We start from the raw sequence: 19,228 nt of genomic DNA on the forward strand, positions 1-19,228 counted from the left end.
ATTGGCGAAGGCAAGGCTAAATAACATGTTACAATACATACAATATATTTGAAATTAAATGCACTAATGGAAGTTTATGCATTGCCCTTGAATCTATACTTATGTGCAGTCTGTTTCTACTTATTGTGTGCAAAATGATGTTGTTTTCGGTGCATTTCCTAAGGTTTTTGACGAGGATCAATGATTTTGAGTACTTGCAGATTGGAGATGGGCTCACTACCCAAGGGTGGCAAATTTGGCATCACATCTCCTCAATGATGTCTTTTTTTTTAACAAATTCGGTTGCTCATTATATTCCAAAAAAGTTTGGGAGGCTAAGCTCCTGAGTTACATGAGCAGAGTTCGAACGTTGAGCTGGTAGAAGGATTACATTACAAAATTCTGCTAAATTACTGTCATTTCTGATTTGAAGGAAACTAGCACAAGAGTAGATTTTGACAAACTGAAATAAGAGTAGACAGACTTTACAAAACATCCTAGTCTATATTGATGTGGTTAATCTGACGAGCGGTAGATTCATCCGGCTTGCTATCCACTTCAACGATGTTGAAGTTGGAAGAGCTAGTGCTTGGAGCATTGAACTTCTCCATCATGTATTTAAGAATATCTATAGATTCTTGAATATGAGCACAAGTGTTGGATAAGGCATTAAATTGATCCTGTAGGGAGGAGACACGATGAATAAAAAAATTTAAGTCAGCTTTATATTTTGCATTGATTAACCGAGTGGATGAATCAATTTTTTCATCCAGAACACGTTGGTGCGCTTTGATTTGTTCAAGCTCTTCCTGGAGGTCTCGGCAGCGCAGGCAGTCTTCACTGCGAGCCATCTGAGAATCCTTAGCTCTTTCCTGATGATACGCTGGACGCAGGGATTTACTGCACTGAGAAAGAGCTGATGCAACCATTACAAAAGAGTCAGGATAGAAGATCTGCAGAATAGAGGAGAGGGAAAGATAAGTGCTCAGGGAAAGGAGAAAAGGTCGATGATAACTTCCAGAATAGGGAGAACAAGCGGGAGGAGCAGGTAAGCGGGAGGATTGGTTACATGAAGTCCGAGAATAAAGCTTTGTTGAATTGGCCCTCAACTGCTTTAGCTCGAGGGGGAGCGCTAGAATGAAAGGAAAGTTGAGAAATGGCGGGGAAGGGAACGAAGGCCAACAAAACACAGGAAGAGCAGTAGCAACTAGTAGAACAAGGGAGGAGCTACAAAGATTAGACAGAATGACAGGGTTTCCAGGAGAAATACTCTGAATTAAAGAAGGAAAATGGGGGGGAACTGGCACAAGATGCAAGCGCTGAGGAGCAGTTATGATCGAAGATGAGCGCGGCAGCAGCGAAGCAAGCGCTGATAGAAGTGAAGGCCTGGAGACGAGGCAATGGCGCTCAGATATTTATGGCGAGCGGGCCATAAGAGAGGGAGGATAGAGTCACATAGTAAGAGATGGAGAATTCATGGATTTCACATGGGTGACCAAATTTCGAAAAAGCTGTGAAGGCTGCAGGAGTAGGAGGTAAGATTTTCGGTGGCAGAGAATTGACCACATCGGGATTGCCTTGGATCTTGTCAGGATTCGCCTTGAAGTTTCTGCAAGTTTCAGGCTTTAGAGGATTGTCACAAATCATGAAGAAGATCAGGGGAAGTGTTGGAAAAGATCCTCATTGTTGCAGAGGATATTTCCTTTAGTTCGGATACACGCTTGACTGACGAGTTTGTCTGCTTCTCGATTTATGGTGCGGAGAATATCGAAAAATTTCAGCTCCCAGTTTTGGTTGATTATAGTTTGACATTTGCTGATGGTTTGCTGTATGAAGATGTTGGAGGCTTTGCGCTTGCTGTTCATTAGACTGATAATGATAGCAGAGTCTCCAAAGATCAACGCTTTCTTGATTCCATGAATTTGAAGCTGGAGTAGGCCTTGATAGACCACCAGTGCTTTTGCTCTGGTTATTAGAAAGGTTTCCCAATCCCCACTCAAAGGTGACTAAGGGGTCTCCATTGGGTTTATAGATTACTCCCCCTGCCCCCGCCGCTCCCGGATTTGACTTGGAGGCACCATCAAAGAAAAGGGAATGAGAGTTGTTGTTGCGAAGCCATTCATTTAATTCATCCTGCTTAAATCTGATTTTCCAATTGTAGCTGAGAGTGCTGGTTGATTTGTTGTAGATGTTTGCTGTTGGAACGATACTACTTTTGTCTATCAGGCTCCTGATAAAGTCTCTTTCTTCTATGCACAGGCTAGCAATATCAATTTTATTTGTGTTCTTGGCAGCAATAGTTTCTATCGCAAGGCTTTTAGCCTTGCTACATAGTTGTCTGGTTAAGGTCTCCTTATCTCTAAAAACCTTGCGGTTCCTAGCAATCCAGATTTTCCACAAGAGAGTATATGGGAGGGCATCCCACACCCTCTTGGCAATATTGTTTTTCTTGGGCTGCCAGGGGTAGCTTTTCTTCCAGTTGTTTAAGACTTCACCAATGGAGAGTTGTGAATTCTAGGTGAGAGGGCCATTTGGGGCAATGCTATTCCAGCAAGAGATTGCAAAGGGGCACGAAATGAATAGGTGCTGGATAGTTTCTTCTGCCTCTTGACAATTTGGGCATCGGGAGGGTCCAACAATACCTCTCTTTTGCAAATTTTCTGAGGTGAGGGTTTTCCCTTTTAAGAGGGTCCACATAAAGAATTTTACTTTAGGGATGGCTTCAGATTTCCATATTGTTTTCCAATACATCCATGGAGGAGCCGGATAGTCCCTGTTACACAAATAATGATAACCTGCTTGTATTGAGTAACTGGAACCAGTGGGATCCCATCGGAATCCATCAATGCCATTTTTAATTATAGGAGCAATGTTGTGAAGATGGATCTGAAAACTGTCACGGTTCTCTTTGAGGTTTTTAGGGATGGGAGGGAAGCTCCACCCCTTCCAAGCTTGAGTGTTTAAATCTCATTGAGAGATTTGATCTAAACGGTATATTTCTTTGCTTTGAAGAAAGAGGAGAATTGGATCCATACCTGGTCGGTTGCTAATTGGTTGGTTCCCCATAATCTTATGCTCCAATGTTGATTTTGTTGCCACCTTTGGGGACCTTAGAGACATTTTGTGCCATGAAGGAGATGACTCTTTTGCAAAGTTTCCAAATTCTTGTGTTGCTTTTGGCGGGTATTTCACTTGTTAGAAGTTGCTGCCTTGGGCTGCTGAGATATTTGGCCTCAAGAACTTTTTTCCACCAAGTTTGCTTATCCTCAATAAATCTCTAGACTATTTTGCCACCAAAGGCTAAGTTTGTGAGCATTGGAGATCTCATTCCAAGTCCTCCCTTTTCCTGTCTTTGGATCACTTGCTTCCACCTTACCAAGTTATTTTTTTTGTTGTTGTTGTTTTCTTTCCCCCCTGCCAAAGGAAATACATGAGGATACTTTCCATTTTGTGATGAAAAGATGCTGGGGCCTGAACTAGGGAGAGTTGATATAGAGGAAGAGAAGAAAGGCCTGACCAATCAGCCAGCTGGGTTGAGCCAAGTGGATCCCCACTTCTGAACTTTTATTTTCAATTTATCTAGAGTCGTTTCCCATATTTCAGCTCTTGTGGGTCCTATACTCACTGGCATTCCCAAATAGTTGAAGTGGTCCCAATTTAACTTGCAAGGCACCCAAAGATGTTGGCTATGTTTTGAATAGTTTGAGTTGAGGCATGCCAGCCATATATGCAACTTTTGAGATGATCTATCATTCCCTCAGAATATCTCATGAATTTGTCTAATAGAGCTTTGAATCTTTGAGCTATGATTGTAGATGCTCCTCCTATTAGCAGGGTATCATCAACAAATTGGGAGTGGTTGATGTTTTTAACTCCATCTTTAAATTTGATGCCAGTAATGAGACTTGCCTGTCGCTTATGATCAAGGGCGCAACTGAAGGACTCGGCCATTAAGATAAATAAGTAGGGGGAAAGACAACAACCTTGCCTCAATCCTCTTGAAGATTGAAATGCAGGGCTAGGCCTGTCATTGACAAGGGGGGCTATCCAAGGTCCAAAGATGCAAGCTCTTATGAGGTTGAGAAACGAAGAAGCAAAGCCCATTTTTTGAAGAGTAGCAAATAGAAAGGAATGCCTGACCCTGTCAAAGGCATTCGCCAAATCTAATTTCAGGATGAATCCCTTTTCGTTCCTGGTATGGCTTGAGTGAATGGCTTCCTGATCAAGGAGGATGGAATCTGAAATTTGCCATGAAGCCACCTTGATTTTCAGATATTAGCATTGGCAAGAGAGGCTTGAGTCGAGTTGCAAGGATTTTTGTGAAGATTTTGTAAGAAGAATTGCATAGGGATATGGGGCGGAAACGGGAAAAATTAGAGGGTCGGATCTCCTTGGGGATGAGGGCTAGGTGGGTTGAATTTGTATAATCTCCCAATTTATTTTTTCGCTGAATCCATTTAAAATATTTGATGAGATCCTTTTTGATAATTTCCCAGTGCTCCCTATAGAAGCAGATTGGGAAGCCATCTGGTCCTAGTGCTTTGTCGGGCTGAAGGGCCCAGATGGCTCCCTTGATTTCTTCTTCCTTTATCTCTTCGGTCAGTCTTTCATTTGTTTCTGTAGAGATCTTGTTTGGCATATGTTGTAGGAGATCAACATAGTCTTCTTCTTTTCCTTTTTCGGTTAGGAGCTCTTTGAAATGTTCTGAAGCAATGTGTTTGATGGCAGCTTGATTGTTATGCTGAATGCCTGTGCTATGTGTGATAGTTATGTTGTTTTTGATTTGTCGAACCGTGGCTTGCTTGTGGAAGAAAGCCGTATTTCTGTCTCCGCTGTTCAACCAAAGCTGCTTCGATTTTATTCGCCATTTCTCTTCATCTTCTCTTCTTATACTATATAACTGACTGTAGAGATTTTCTTCCTGTTTTTTTCCACCTGATAGTACTCTTGCTTTTCCATTGTGTGATGGAGATCTTCAATTTTAGCTTTCACTTCTCTTTTCTTTGTTTCTGGCTCTTTGTAGTGAGTTTTTGCCCAATCCTTGAGTGCATTCTTTACATTCCTGAGTTTGCTTTCCCAAATGAAGCTTGGAGAACCTTCAATGTGCTGTCGCCAAGTTTGCTGGATAAAATTTTTGGCTGCCGCAATGTCATTCCATAAAGGGCTGTATTTAAAGGGGAGAGGGTCCAGGGGGCAGTGAGATTCAAGGGTTAAAGCGGTGGTCTGAAGCTGCAAAGGGAAGAATGGATGCATAAACAACTGTAAAGGTGGAAAGAAGGGGCACATTTACCAGGATTCGATCAAGCCTTTCCATAATATTGATTTTCCCCAACCTACGGTTACTCCAAGTGAATTTGCAATTCTTTGGAATTATATCAACAAGGTCACCACGCTGCATTGCGTTCTCCAGCTGGTTTCTAAAAGGATCTGGGGTGAAGCTACCACCGCGTTTTTCATTAGCATGCAAGATGAGATTTAAATATCCACCTAAAATTATGTTGCTGCTATCTTCTTTCGCCATATTGTTGCTGAGGGAATCCCAGCAAACTTCCTTATCCCTATAGTGATTCAAAGCATAGACATTATATATGACTAGCTGTTGACTGATCATGTTGTTCTTCAAGACAATCTTGATCCAGTGCTGCTCTACTATTTCTGCTGTATTGTTCCATTTATCTTGATGCAAGAGCGTAGCAATTCCTCCTGAGGCTCCTCTGGAATCACACACACATCCTTTGTATTGCTTATGCTGCTCAATAATTTTGTTCATTTCTAACTGCCCCTGCTTTGTTTCTTGCAGTAAAACAATATCTGGTTTCTCTTGGTTAATTAGATCTTTTAAGGCATTTGTTTTGGAGGGGTGCCCTAATCCCCTGTTGTTCCATGAGAGAACTTTCATCTTTTTAGATGAGGGATGCGAGGAGTTGCTCTCCCTCCCTGGTCCTTGTTTATTGAGTCTTTGTCTATTTGTCCTAGAATACAGGATTCTATGGGGTTTTGAAGGCCCATTGCTATATCTTTTTGCGCATTTTCATCTCTGTGCTGTTTGGCAGATTTTCTTCTGGGCTTCTTTTGGTTGTCAAGGGTGGTACCATGCTCCTTAGAATTGCTTCTAGTGATTCTGAGGGGGGGGGATCAGGCGGGAGGGAAGAGGAGATGATCAGGGGAAGGGGGGAATTTGAAGGGTCAGATTGAATCACAGGAGTAGGGGGATCCGTAGGAGGAGAGAGGATGTGGAAGGGATTGGAGGAAGGAGAGGAGGGAAGGGAATCTGGCTGACGGTCAGGGAAGAAGGGAGGGTGGGATGATGAGGGGGGAGGAGATGAGGGTGGAGGATTAGGGGGAGGTCGAGAGGATGGCCCAACGTCATGAGATGGTTTAGGGTTAGGAGTTGCCTTTTTTTTTTACTGTTTCCCATTGCTCTTCTTGTGAAGTGCTTTCAACATTAAGAAGTTTAGTGCAACGATTGGCAAAGTGGCCGTATTCGTGACATACCTTGCACTTGAAAGGGATCTACGCATAGTCAAGTTGCTGAATGTGAGTCCAATCATCAACCTTGAGCTTGATGGCTTTTGGCAGGCCTTTGCTCAAATCAACTTCTACACAGATGCGAGCACAGGCCTGCATGTTGTCTTTAGGTTTGCTCCGATCGATGTATTTCCCTATAGCATTCCCAATAGCACGCACTGATTCATCTCCCCAGCAGTGAAGGGGGAGGTGAGCAAGCCAGACCCAAACAAGAACAACACTAGGTATGTCCAACTCTGGATCGAAGTCCAGTGTCCATTTATTGAGATATAATCCTCTGGAATCCATGAAGTAAGGCCCATTGCGGAAGATTAAGTCCTTGTCTTCCTTTGTTTCAAAATGAAAAGTAAAATATCCTTTCCCACAAAATGTGATAGAGATTTTCCCTTGAGTTTTCTCTGACCAGTTCTTCTCCACCCACCTCTGCACTGTTTTGGAGAGGGCCAGAGTCTTGTAAATTGTCCAATAGGTCCTCTTTTTGCCAAGGCAAGGGTAGCAATACGAGGCAAGGTTGGAGGTAGAGATACTTCCTGCAACCCATCAAGCTTTTTCACAGATTTCGAAACTGTGGGGCGAGTTCGCTAAGGAGGCAAAGACCTAACCAGGTCGGAGAAGGCTTGCTGAAGAACTGCCTCCTCTGGTGGAGCCTTCGGAGGGGCCATGCCGAGAGGCCTAGGGCTGAATCAAAATCACAGGCAGAAGGCGGCGACGGAAGGAGTGCGTGCGATCATCAAACTTATTACCACCTAGATCAAGTTGAGTTATTACAGCAGGAGTTCATAAATTCCTTGCTTATCTCCTTAATGATGTCTTGTGGTGTGAAATTAAGGTCCATTATATCATAGTTAGTGTAAAACTTGATTTGGCTTTTATTCTTGAGCCCTCCTTTTTCTAGCATGTCAGAAAGATGCGTATTGATGGCTCGTAATGTTTGGCAAAGTTATGCTCAATCATAATAGTCCAATACCTATTTAGGTATGTACTATCATGTGACTACGTGATAAAGAAATTTAGTGCTTTCACGATGCAATGCCACTTGGCACTTTCATTTATGCTAAAGATAAGAAGTTGATTTATTGTCGCTGTTGGTTTCTCTGCATGTTGAGCAATTGATTTTAGGGTGAAAAGTGTTAAGAAAGAGGGTGGGAAAAAACCAAGCATATGCAATTGACATTATACAAATCTAACACATGTAAATTTCAGGTACGAGGATCAATATAGGAGGGGGGAGTTTTCTTTGGTATAAAGGTTAAACACAATGTTTGAGAAGAGTGATAGGACTTTGTCGCCTCTTGTTCGAGGAGCCATTTCTAGTAAATTTTGAGTTGCGAACACAAGACCATGATGACAGGCATGGAAAAACTGGTGTTGTTTATGCATAGCCTTGCATTCATCGTCATATTGTTTATTCATGCAATAATATTAATTTTAATAACAATGGTATGTTCTATGCTTTAGCACAATTTACTTCAATGTTCCTTAAGCAGCCCAATGACAATTTCCAATTATCTAGTAGCAATCGCATTAACTTAAACACATTGATAGTAAATGCAAATAGAACATAAAAACATGTGCAGAAGACAAGCCAAGACAAGAGGGCACATGATATGGCGGATGTCGGGGACAAACCCCAATGTGGGATGTTGACCATTGGAGTGGCACCTGATGATTATATGAAAACTCCATGCCCAAGGATGATCCAGAGGACACTTGTACCATCAGATATCATCAGTGAACAAAGTTTTTTAACTTGACTTCTATTTTCTCATCATTTTTCCTGTACCTAGATTCCACACCCTGCGGGGAATTGCAATAAGTGATACTAGTAATGATGAGTTTTTGAGTCTGTAACAGGTCTAGGATGTTGGGACTCTATCAGCAAATGAGTACATCTTGGAGTGTTTTTTTATCTGGTTAATTATTCCTTCTTTTTCATAGGCGAATAATTTTCTGGGTTTTTTCACTCATTTTTTACCCCACAACCAAAGTGACGATTTGAAGGTTGAGCCTCTAACACATCTTAGTGTCTAGAGTCGATGTATATTACCATATTAGATCACACAAAAAAAGTCGTGGAATTTGGCTAGGTCTAAATAGGATTTGTTAATAATTAAAAATTTCCTGCAAAACGAGATTTTTTAATTATTTGCTATGTAATAGTGTAAATAAGTGGCCTTAGGAAATGTTTGGGGCGTATGACTACTCAAAATTCATCCTCAAAGACCCAACGTTATCCTAGGACCCACTTTAAGGGTCAAAAAATGACTTATAGTCCCTCAAAAGCCAATTTTCCTAGTGACAGTGGCAAAAAATGAGAAAAAATTCAAAAAATTCAACAAGTGAAAAAATTTCTAAATTTTTCCAAAGTCAAAATAAGTCAAATTTTGACATGGAAATATAAGGGAATATCAAGGGTGATGTGGCAGCCATGTGGGGCCCACCACATGGAGGAAAGTCAAAGTCAAAGTTCCAAATGCAAGTCAAAGGGAGTCAAAAGGGTCAATGTTGAGTTAAAGAGGCAACGTTGAAATATTACATATGGCTAAAGTTTAAATATTTTGATTTATTTCAACATGTTGGTGCACATTAAAGTTAGTGGGGGACAAGCAATGACATGGCAGCCACATTGGAAAATCATTAAGGCCAAGTCAGCAGTCAACACTGCCAGCCCACATGAGGATATATGCACAACAATTAAGGTTACACGCGCGCAGCCACATGCAGTTCATTACAACACTCTACAGGCAGTTATATGTTGATGATAACACACAGATTTATGCACATGCCACTAAAGTATTCCACGTAGCAAGGGAATATCCAAACACAACAAGAGTTTTAACTCACGGTTTTGTTAAAGTTTGAATGGGGACAAAACTGCCACATGTGACAGTGCTTGTCTCCCACTAACAACGAATCACAAGAAGATATACAAAGCATCAACGCTGACAGATTTTTTAGTGTATACGCAGGCCTGATTTGGAGGATACGCAGAGGATGGTTTACTCATTATTTTGCTGGCATGTTGACTGTGAATTTACTTATTTTATTTAAGAGACTTGTCTCCCTTTGTTTGCAGTCCTCTCTACACATGGTTAGCAAGAGGATACACTGATTCTCAAGGGAGATATACACAGCCAGTTAGGGAGCAGTTTACGATAGTGATCCAGCACTTGGACAGTTCATGCAACCACTTGCAAATTCGTTTTTGCTTTGGGATCTTCACCCTTCTACTTGTCACGTGCACTCACATTGGGATTGGCTCCCATTTGCCTATTTAAATGAGCTTTGGCTCTCATTTTTGTATCTTTAGGAGCTGTTGGGCTTGCGGAGGCTTTGCTGGATTTTATATTCATCTTTCATATAATAAAAGAGACTTTGGGGTACTATTTTGTTAGTGTTCTCCTTCCATTTCTTGAGGTGATGTTATTTCAATTGTTGTGCTTTACATTATACATGTATGTTGGATTATGCTAGTTATCATTTTGCTACTTGTTTGGATTAACATATGCAAGCTATTTTGTATGGTTTGTGGGTTAGAAAAATACTCTAGGAAGAGGAGCACTAGAAGATTTTTGGTGAAATCTCTAGCCTTCTCCTCCATTGTATAATCTAATCTCTTTATGATTGCTAACATCTTTTTCCAAGTGTGTAGAGATCTTTAGATTTGGTTGAAGGATTTACTTGGGTGTGGTGTAACTCTCCAATAGACGAAATAACTCCCAAGATCAAAAATAGAAGGACCCAATCGGTTTGCCTCAAGGATCTCATCAAATGATTTTGAAAGAGCGAGTTTCCTTTCCTCTAGCCTACTAAGATCACATAAATTTAAATTAAATATTTTTCTTGATCAATATCTTGTGCTTTCAAGGATTTTATTTGCTATCTAGAGCATGGGATATGGAGTTCTACTTGCATGTCTTGATCTAGTTCTTGTACACTAATTGTAGATTATCATTTTGACTCTTTCATGTCATCTTTGTCTTCTTTTCAGGATTATTTTGGCTTTCCATTTGAAAGCATTTCACTTCATTTTAAGCAAATACAATTTCATTTCTTAAAGAGCAATACTTTGAAGGCACTGGTTGTTTATGTATTTCAGGCTTATCTTGTGTATTGATGGTTATTGCTCATATCAGTTTTTTGCTTATAAATCTTAAAGAAATAATCTGTTTAACTCTAACAATTCTCCTAGAAACTCACATCTCTTTAACTTAACTTTTCATTAGGGACCACCCCCCTTAGCTAACCTAGGAGATAGCTTAAACGGAGGGAGAGGGGATTTAGTGTGACAACCCCTTCTTTAAGGTCCCTGCCACCAACCACACCTTGTGGGGTTGAAGGCTTTTCTCACTGACTTGTAGGTAGGTGTAGGCGGTAGGGTCAACATGGGGAAATCATTTGATCAAATCTTCTTATTATTATTCAATAGTTCAATAGAGAGAGAGAGTACAAATATGAAATTAACTTGCCCAAAACAGTTCTGACAAAATCAGCAGTCAACAGTAGTCAAGTGCAGCCCTAACTAGAAAGTCAACGCTGGTCAAAGCAGCACCAAAATGTCCTCCAAGCAGCTCGATCAACAACATATTAATTCGGCTTTCCAAGAGAGTCAAAGTCAGCTCAAAATAGTTCGGTCAAACTAGTCAAAGGAGAGAGAAAACACTATTGTAATTTCTACAGTCAAATTTGAAGTCAACCTTGCTCAAACTATCCCAAACTTGATATCTGTGCCAATAGATGCAGCCTTCAAAAATCGAATTTTTCCCAAGTAAATGCAGTCAATGCTGGTCTGTTTTCCTGAAATTGGGCCAATAGACAATCCTAGAAATTCGTCCTCCTTTCACACGTGCGAAGTATGAAGACGCTGCCTCCAAGCTGTACGAACCAATAAAGAGAGGAGAGAGAGAGATATGTGATGAGATGAGTGATGTCCAAATGAGGAGAGAGGTCAATCCTATTTATACACTTCGTTGAGGGTGAGGAGACACATTTATTGGGCTTCATGAGCCTACATTTCACTAAGGCTGATCAGCCTTGACAATTTGTGAATGAGAGAGAATAAATTCAAAATTCCATTTCTGTTTGTCAGAATAAGATGATCTTTATATCAAAATTGGACCTCTCGAAAAGAGGAATCCAATGCAATAATCATCTCCATCATATGAGCTGTCTTAGGGTGGAATTTGGCCCTAGTTGCCAATTTTAACAAATAAGAACCAACTAGGTCAGTGGATTTGGCTAGTGGATAGCAAGTGGAAAGGAATCCTCAACAACCTCTTGAAGAATGTGAGCTAAAATCTCAAATCTCTTGGCAACATAAACTGTATAATTAAAACCCAAGAAAAGCTAAATAAAACATTGGCTAAAGACAAGTACAATTACATATCCTAATAATCTTCATTCTCATCCTCGTCAACAAAAATAGAACAAAGTGCTTGTTTAACAGAGCTAGAGTGTGGATTGATTAGATTTAAAATTTAGTGGTAGATTACATTTTTTTGGCCATAGAAGGTTCCCATACCCTTACTGGGTGCTCGAGTGGGCCTGCACAAGAAAAAAACAAGGGATGAAACAAGGTGGATTTGCACCGAAATGTTGTCGGCGGTAGCATTCGACATTTCCAAATCATGAAATGTTGTACGGTACCACTGTCGGCATTTCAACTTTTTTAGGTGTTTCCGGTATGGGTACGTTGGGTTGGGGGCCGTTTCCTGAAACCAGTGTTGCAGGGGAGCCCCCCCCCCCCCCCCCCCCCCAATCCCGCTCCCAATCTGCGCTTCTGGCAGGAGCGACTCGGGAGAGCGCTCCCTAATAAAAATGCTCCCCGCCTTTTCGGGGGCGTTAACCTTTTTTGCAATTTTTTTTTGTAGTAATGTTCCAAATGTATTTTTTTCAAAGAAACAAATAAGTTTTGAGTGGGGCAACTTAATGATCAAGCCTATGGCCCTATTATTGATATGCGATTCATGGTAATGTTAAATTCTTAAAGTGAAAGTGACACATTCTCCTTAATCTTCATTTTCATCCTTTTACTTAAAATTTTTAACATTACCATGAAATGACTTAGGATGTTTGAGAGTGGTTCCGACTTCATTGGATTTCATATGGAGAAAGTAGAATTTTTTTTTTATATATCTAATTCATAATTCTACATGTTTTTATTGACATATATGTATCAAAATATAAAAAATATATATATTATATAAAAAATTCTCCGGGATTCGCTCCCAAACCGGGAGCTTTTGAAAATGTCGCTCCCGCCCCTGTTTTCGTTCCCGCTCCCAAGTAACACTGCCTGAAACATAGGCAAATCTCAAAGATGCTATCTTGGATAACACTGATTGCTTGATGGCTAACCTCTTTTTGGCTTAATTCTTCTATAGATCCTTTTGGTGTTGGGGTTATATATGAGGCATCCATGCCTGGGTCTTGCTTGGCTATGGCAGGTTCTTTTGCCTCTGTTTATGGTGGTAGAATGGTAGTCATATTGCATTTTTGCCCATTTAGTTTCATATCATTGATTTGGGGAATTAGGTGTTGTTCTGGGCTTGTGTATAAGCACAGCTTTTGTTATTTATAAGAACTTGAATCCTAACTCTTTATCACTGCCATGTTGACATATTATGAATTTGTGATACTTGAATTTCAGTTTGATATTAGGCCTAGGTTGACTAATCTCATTCTGTCTAGAAAGATGATTTCATGAAATGAAAATCTTCTATTTGTTTGATTATTTTAATGTTTGATTATTTCATATAAATCAAATTCAATTAAAAATAATTTTCAACTTTAAAAATTACATGCATGGGTCTGTGATTCTATGATGTTTGAATGAGAAATCTGAATCATGATGTTACAAGTTACTAATTTAGTATTTATTAGTTGATATGCTTTAAATTTAATTCATATTTGTCAGTTGAGATTTCATTTTTTCTTTCGCTTTCTATTTTTTTAACTGAAATATAAATATTATTTTGTCAAAGGCCATAGCCAGGCTGACAACAATATACATGAGACTATTCCAAAGTTATTCCAATATAAACAGATATTTCTTTGAGGCTACAAAAAGAAGTTTGTTACAAACTATATAGTAAATGTTCCAAGTTGTCTCGCAGGTGGTCTGTTTAACAAAAATACCTAAAATACTAATAAAAAAACAGTGTCTAATGAAATACATGGTGAGTATTTGCTTCCTCCTCACTGAAATCTGAAAGAGGAGAGTTTTGCTTCTTGATTTCGATTGATTCCTTGAGCTGGTGAACTGTTTCATCTTCCTTGAGTTCAGTCTGAACTGAATTTTCGGGTACCTTATTGTTTGACGTTGTAGATAAAGTGTTCATGCAGAGGTTGAGAGCCAAATTTCGTAATATATCGAATTCTGCTTCTAGAATAGCTATTACATGATTCTGCTGTACCAATAAACTCATCATAGTTGCATTCTGAGATACACACAAATGCTTGTTCTCATGGACCTGGGAAGTCACAGAGAATCATGAGCTCTTGTTGGAGTCATTGAAATCTTACATGCCTTCTCAGAAGTTGTCGAAATTTCAAATTTTCAATAATGTCCATGTTTGGAGGCCTTGCAAATTGAACCTGGAAATGGATAGTTGTAGTGTGGGAGACTTTGTCCAAAGAATCAGAGGAGGTGTCACTAGGCCCCCTATTTAACTGAAAAACTTAGAATCTATAGATTGGTTGGAACCTGAATTTTCCTCACTAAGGGTAATCCCAGAAATGAACAAATAACTTGATAGCCTTACATATAGAGAGGTGGAAACCAGAACTAAAATACACTTCTACATAGAGGGGAATCTTTAAAGGTTTAGCAAGCAGCTGACCCCCAATCTCCACCACATTCCAATGAGACTCTTTCCAATTTGAAATAAAATGATTGACATACAGCCCATATACAAAGGGAATTCTTACCAGGTGGTTAGACGCTCCTGAGTGCCAATTGAATTTATGCCCAATTTTGGACCACGACCTCTCTATTATCCCATAAAGCTGATGGTGTTCTAAATCATTGCATTCAATAACCAAAGGCAAGGCAGAGATTCACATGCAATGAGGGATATGGCTTGTTCTTGGTGTTCCCATTTTGATGCCACAAAGATGATGTGTGAAGATTTGAATCATGTGGAGATTAATGGTGATTGATGTGCCCTTTCATCCTATACCTTAGGGGATAGAAATTTGGTCATACTCCCCATTTTTCAAAAGCATTCCTTGGCTAAGCTTGGAGGCTTTCTTAGCTCATTCATCTGCTTCGACATTTAAATCTTGTTTGACATGGAAGTATAGAGTTTTTTAGGGAAAAAAACGAGCCTCCTTTTTTGTTTATGCAATGATTATTGCTAGTTTGCTTCCTGGAGGGGAGGATTTCCCAAGCATTGCCTTGATGACTACCAGTGAATCTATCAAAAAAATTAGGGTTAGGGTTCTGATTCCCCATTTCCTAATTTCGGAATGAGTGCTGTAATGGCACCTGGTTCTTTGGGCAATTTGATTGCACATATGGTTCATGTAACTTTGAGATTAACTCATTTCTGATTTATTGTTTATGTTATTTTTATTGAGAAAGTCGTAACTTACTTTCATATGAACTATGCTTACTACTTTTGTACTTCACAGTTCAAGCTTCAGAAGATTAGTTTAGGCATATTCATAAACTGTTTCAATAGTTTTATATGATCTGAGTCATGACTTCTACTCTCAAACAATAGTCTCTTTGTTCTTCCTTTTGAGATCTTCTGAAACAGTTTAACTAAAATTTATTTCAATCTGAACGTAAAAACTCTTTTAAAAAGTATAAACTTGACATTCTTAATGTTTCTTTTCAGGAACTCAGGAATGGAGGAGGATGAGTTCATTAGGCATCATGCTGGTGTGAAGCGTGGTGATATTGTTGGTATTTGTGGATTTCCAGGTCTGTGATATTTTTGAAGGCAGAGTTGTTGATAAAGTTTTGACATTGGTCTTCAGATTGAACTTGTATTATATAAAGAACATTCCTGTCCCATTGCAAAGTGTTAATATGATCACAATTCTGTTTTTCCTGTTTGGAAGGTGATAACAATGTGTGTGCTGTTTACATTGTAATAAGGGATGTTATAATCCATTTTTATTATTTATCATTAAAAAGGCAATAAATCAACATAAAAGATGATGTAAATATAATGTATATGTACATTGTAGACTACGTTGTTCCATAGACCTCTTCACCCACAAGTGGCAGATTCATATTGCATTTTTTCATTATTCCCCAAGGATGGGTGTAATTTGTTTCTAAATTATATCCAAGAAAATAGGTTACCGGCTAAGTCATTGGATTTGCTTGCCCTCCACATGTCATGAATCCATCATGTTGGACACGATTCTCAAGGGACACGTGTCCGATTTGAACCTAGAGCGTGTCACAGAGTTGGGATTTGTGCCCTACAGGAATCCAATTCGTGCCCATGAAGAATAACGATTTTTGGACATGTGTCTGCCAAAAAGCTACCCAAGGGCTTGCTAAAAGCCGGAATTGGGCTGATTTTGCTCATTTGCAATCATGGTTTGGGACTGTGGGAGTGACTGTGGTTGCCTAAGATGTACATCTAAGAGTGGGAAAAGTTTCTAACCCCACAAAGTGTAGTCTTCAAGGTGCACCGCTTAGAGAAGGGACTGTCACCTATTCCCAACTCTCTCCGTTTAAACTCTCATAGGAAAACTATAGGGGGTAGTCCCTAAAAGATGATTATCTAAGAAAAACTTGTTGAAGACAACAAGATCTAGAAGAGAAAAGGAAAGGTAATTACCGCTCAATATAACTTGAATCAATATGGCATTCAATAAGATAAAGACGAGAGACCAGTGCCTTATAAACAATGCTCAAATAAGATTACAATACTTGCAAGACAAGAGAATGAAGCTTCAAGTTACAAGATAGGCAATGCTGCAAGGCAAGTGTTAGTACAAGATGATAGCACAATATTGAAATATGAACAATAAGATATGACTTGCAAGATAAATAAAATTTATAATTGTACTTAAAGGGATGTTCAAACAAGATAGAACAATATCAAAGTCTATTGAGCAAGTAATTCAATTGAAAAGTACAAGAACAATACAATTAGCTTGCAAATAAGATGAAATGCTCACAAATCAACCAAATGAAAAATAAGACAATGTTAGGGGAATGTGTGACGCAAGCGATCTTGGTTGATTTTAATTATATGCCTGAACTATGGTGAGACTTCCCCTCAATTTCTCAAACTTGGTAAGGACTGAGGTGAGTTGCAAGAAGGCTAGGACGAGGAGGTGCTTAGTTCGTCATTAATGATACCCGCCTAGGCTCCTTGACAAGCCACGTCCCTTTGTTCCTACAAGGGCTCGGCCACAAGAGAAGTGTGAGGTCATGTTCTTTAACCTTTTCTCCAAACTCAAATTTATCAAATTGAATGAAAGTTAGGGAATGTTGTAATAAATTTTCTATTAACCAAGCTTGTGCTTGTAGGTAAATTTTAGAGATGCAAGTCTAGATCTAATATGCAAATGAGATTCAAATGTTAATAGAATGCTTCAATGAGATACAATTACAACAAAAAATGCCTCAAGGAGTGAAATACCAATCCACTTATAAAACAAAATTATGATAAGCACTTTGAGCACAAAATTATAGTGAGATTAGCTTATAACAATGATCAATGAAGTAGAAACTACTGAATAAAACAAGGAGAGTTAGAGAAATAACACAAGTGCTTCAATAGACAATGCTCTTAATGTGGAGTGAGTTATTGATTAGATTTAAGAATGTCACTTCACTTATAATATTCTGTTATGAGTGTTCAAGAGCAATAGAGCAAATGTGAGTATTTTTTTCATAAGTTTCTTTATTTGCCCGGAGAAAAAATCGAACTTTTTATTAATATAATAAAACGTTACATAGTATATGCATTTAAGCATTCAGTTAATTGTATGACTTTGTTCAAATCATAGAGTTGTTCTGAAATGGTAAGTTTGAGGATCTTCTAACTCTACCATCTCATGTTTGCTAAATCAAGATCGCTGAAAATTTTATCCTGGGCCTCTTCAATGAGGAAAACAACCCAAATAGATGTTGATCAGCTTCCAGTAATTGTACTCCAAAAAGAACATAAGCAAAAACTGATAACTGATAAAAATAGCACCAAAAGATATGTCTTGAGCCATTCTCGGGCCTCCTCATTGAGGAAAACAGCCCAAACAGGAATGAGTTCAGCTAACAGTTTAAACCAAGTCGATGTTGATGTTTACTAGTAATAGTTTTACATAAGAAAAAATAGTTTGCTGCTTTTCATCTAGATTGCTGATAACAAGAAACAAAATAACTGACAGAAAAAAAGTATCATATGCCGAAACCAAAGAGCAAATGTGAGTTATAATAAAGCACAAGTAGTTATTTAAATGATGGTAGATGAGATTTCTGATTAGATCTTGTAGTCTGAGAAATTAGAAGATTAGGACTACTTTAATCTAAAACACAAGTGAGATCAAGACAATAGTTACTCAAATGCAATATAGATCAAATAGCCAATGAGATCACAATAGCGATTAGATCAAATAATTAATCATGAAGTCTATATCTAACAGTGAACAAGTGAAGCAATTCAAGAGATTAGATCTAAAATGTGATGAACATGAAAATGGAACTAATCCAATGAAAGTAAGGGAACAAGCTAGAAATTAGATCTAGAGACGTAGATAACAATGAAATGAAAACTAGGTAAGAAGTTAGTCAACACCACAAGAAGCCCTCCTCTCAAATAAGGAGGTGGGATACCATGTGGAAAGCCCCAAGCTCCCTGAAAAGAAAAAAATGCTTTTTATTAATATTACGAGAGAACCCTCCTAGACAGTGAGTGAGGGTTTCAAAATCCTTAAGGCAAGCTTATAAATTTACAAAACGAACATCAATGCCTCTCAAGCTACAAGAAAATGGAAAGAGGTTTCAACAACAAATGACAATGAATAATCCTTCACAAGGAACTCGCTCTAAACCACTAGCTGAATGCGGTCTTCACAAAGAGAAAAAGAGCCTCCTTTTTTGTTCTTGGCCGAGAGAGGGATGGCCCTTAGTAGCTTAGGACTAGGCAAGGAAAATAACTTAAAATTCAAATTAAATTTTACAAAATTTTTTTGAATGATTTCTTAAAATTTTTAGTCTTGAACCCTAAAAATTTTTGCTATCTTTCGCAATATGTCCAAGACAGAAGAGAGCCTTTCGCACCAGAGAAAATTTGATGACTTCCTTGAGCTCTCGGTCTGTTGATTTTTAATGTACCTTGGACAAGTGGTTTCCCATGGGTTAATCTCTACCTAGGGAAAAGTGTCCAAAATAATTATTTTCCTAAGTGTGATTGTATAAAGTGAAAGTGTCTTTAAAAGTAGTAAAGTGAAAAGTGACTTTAGGCATAAAGTACAATGTGGGTACTTTATTAAATGGGTGATTAAAAAAATAGAAAGTGAGAATTAAATGCACATTTATTCTCATCCCTTGATCTAAACGAATGTGAGGCATTAGATCTCAGGGTTGCCCAAAAGTCATTTAGGGAAACAAAAGGGGGAAATAAGAGAGTCTGCATTCATTTTTCATGAGCAGATTGGAGAAAGGAGGATGAGAGCTGGAGAAAAGTTCTGAAGGAAAAATTTGTTGCAGCAAGCTGAAGGAGTGATTTCTGGGCAAAATTGGGCACGC

The 19,228-nt window shown here is 38.9% G+C and overlaps 1 protein-coding gene across 1 annotated transcript in view; it reads left to right on the forward strand.

Moving 5' to 3' along the window:
* Positions 1-19,228, forward strand: part of ATKRS-1 (lysyl-tRNA synthetase 1) — a 161,052-nt gene that overhangs the window by 25,660 nt on the left and 116,164 nt on the right. Inside the window, exon 6 of the mRNA XM_089384261.1 lies at positions 15,351-15,436. Within this exon, the coding sequence (XP_089240387.1) occupies positions 15,351-15,436 (86 nt within the window). The remainder of the gene's footprint in view (positions 1-15,350; positions 15,437-19,228) is intronic.

The sequence above is a fragment of the Pinus tabuliformis genome, chromosome Q (assembly GCF_031772625.1).
Source record: "Pinus tabuliformis cultivar Carrire ecotype Pingquan chromosome Q, CPIR1, whole genome shotgun sequence".
Taxonomy (NCBI): Eukaryota; Viridiplantae; Streptophyta; class Pinopsida; order Pinales; family Pinaceae; genus Pinus; species Pinus tabuliformis.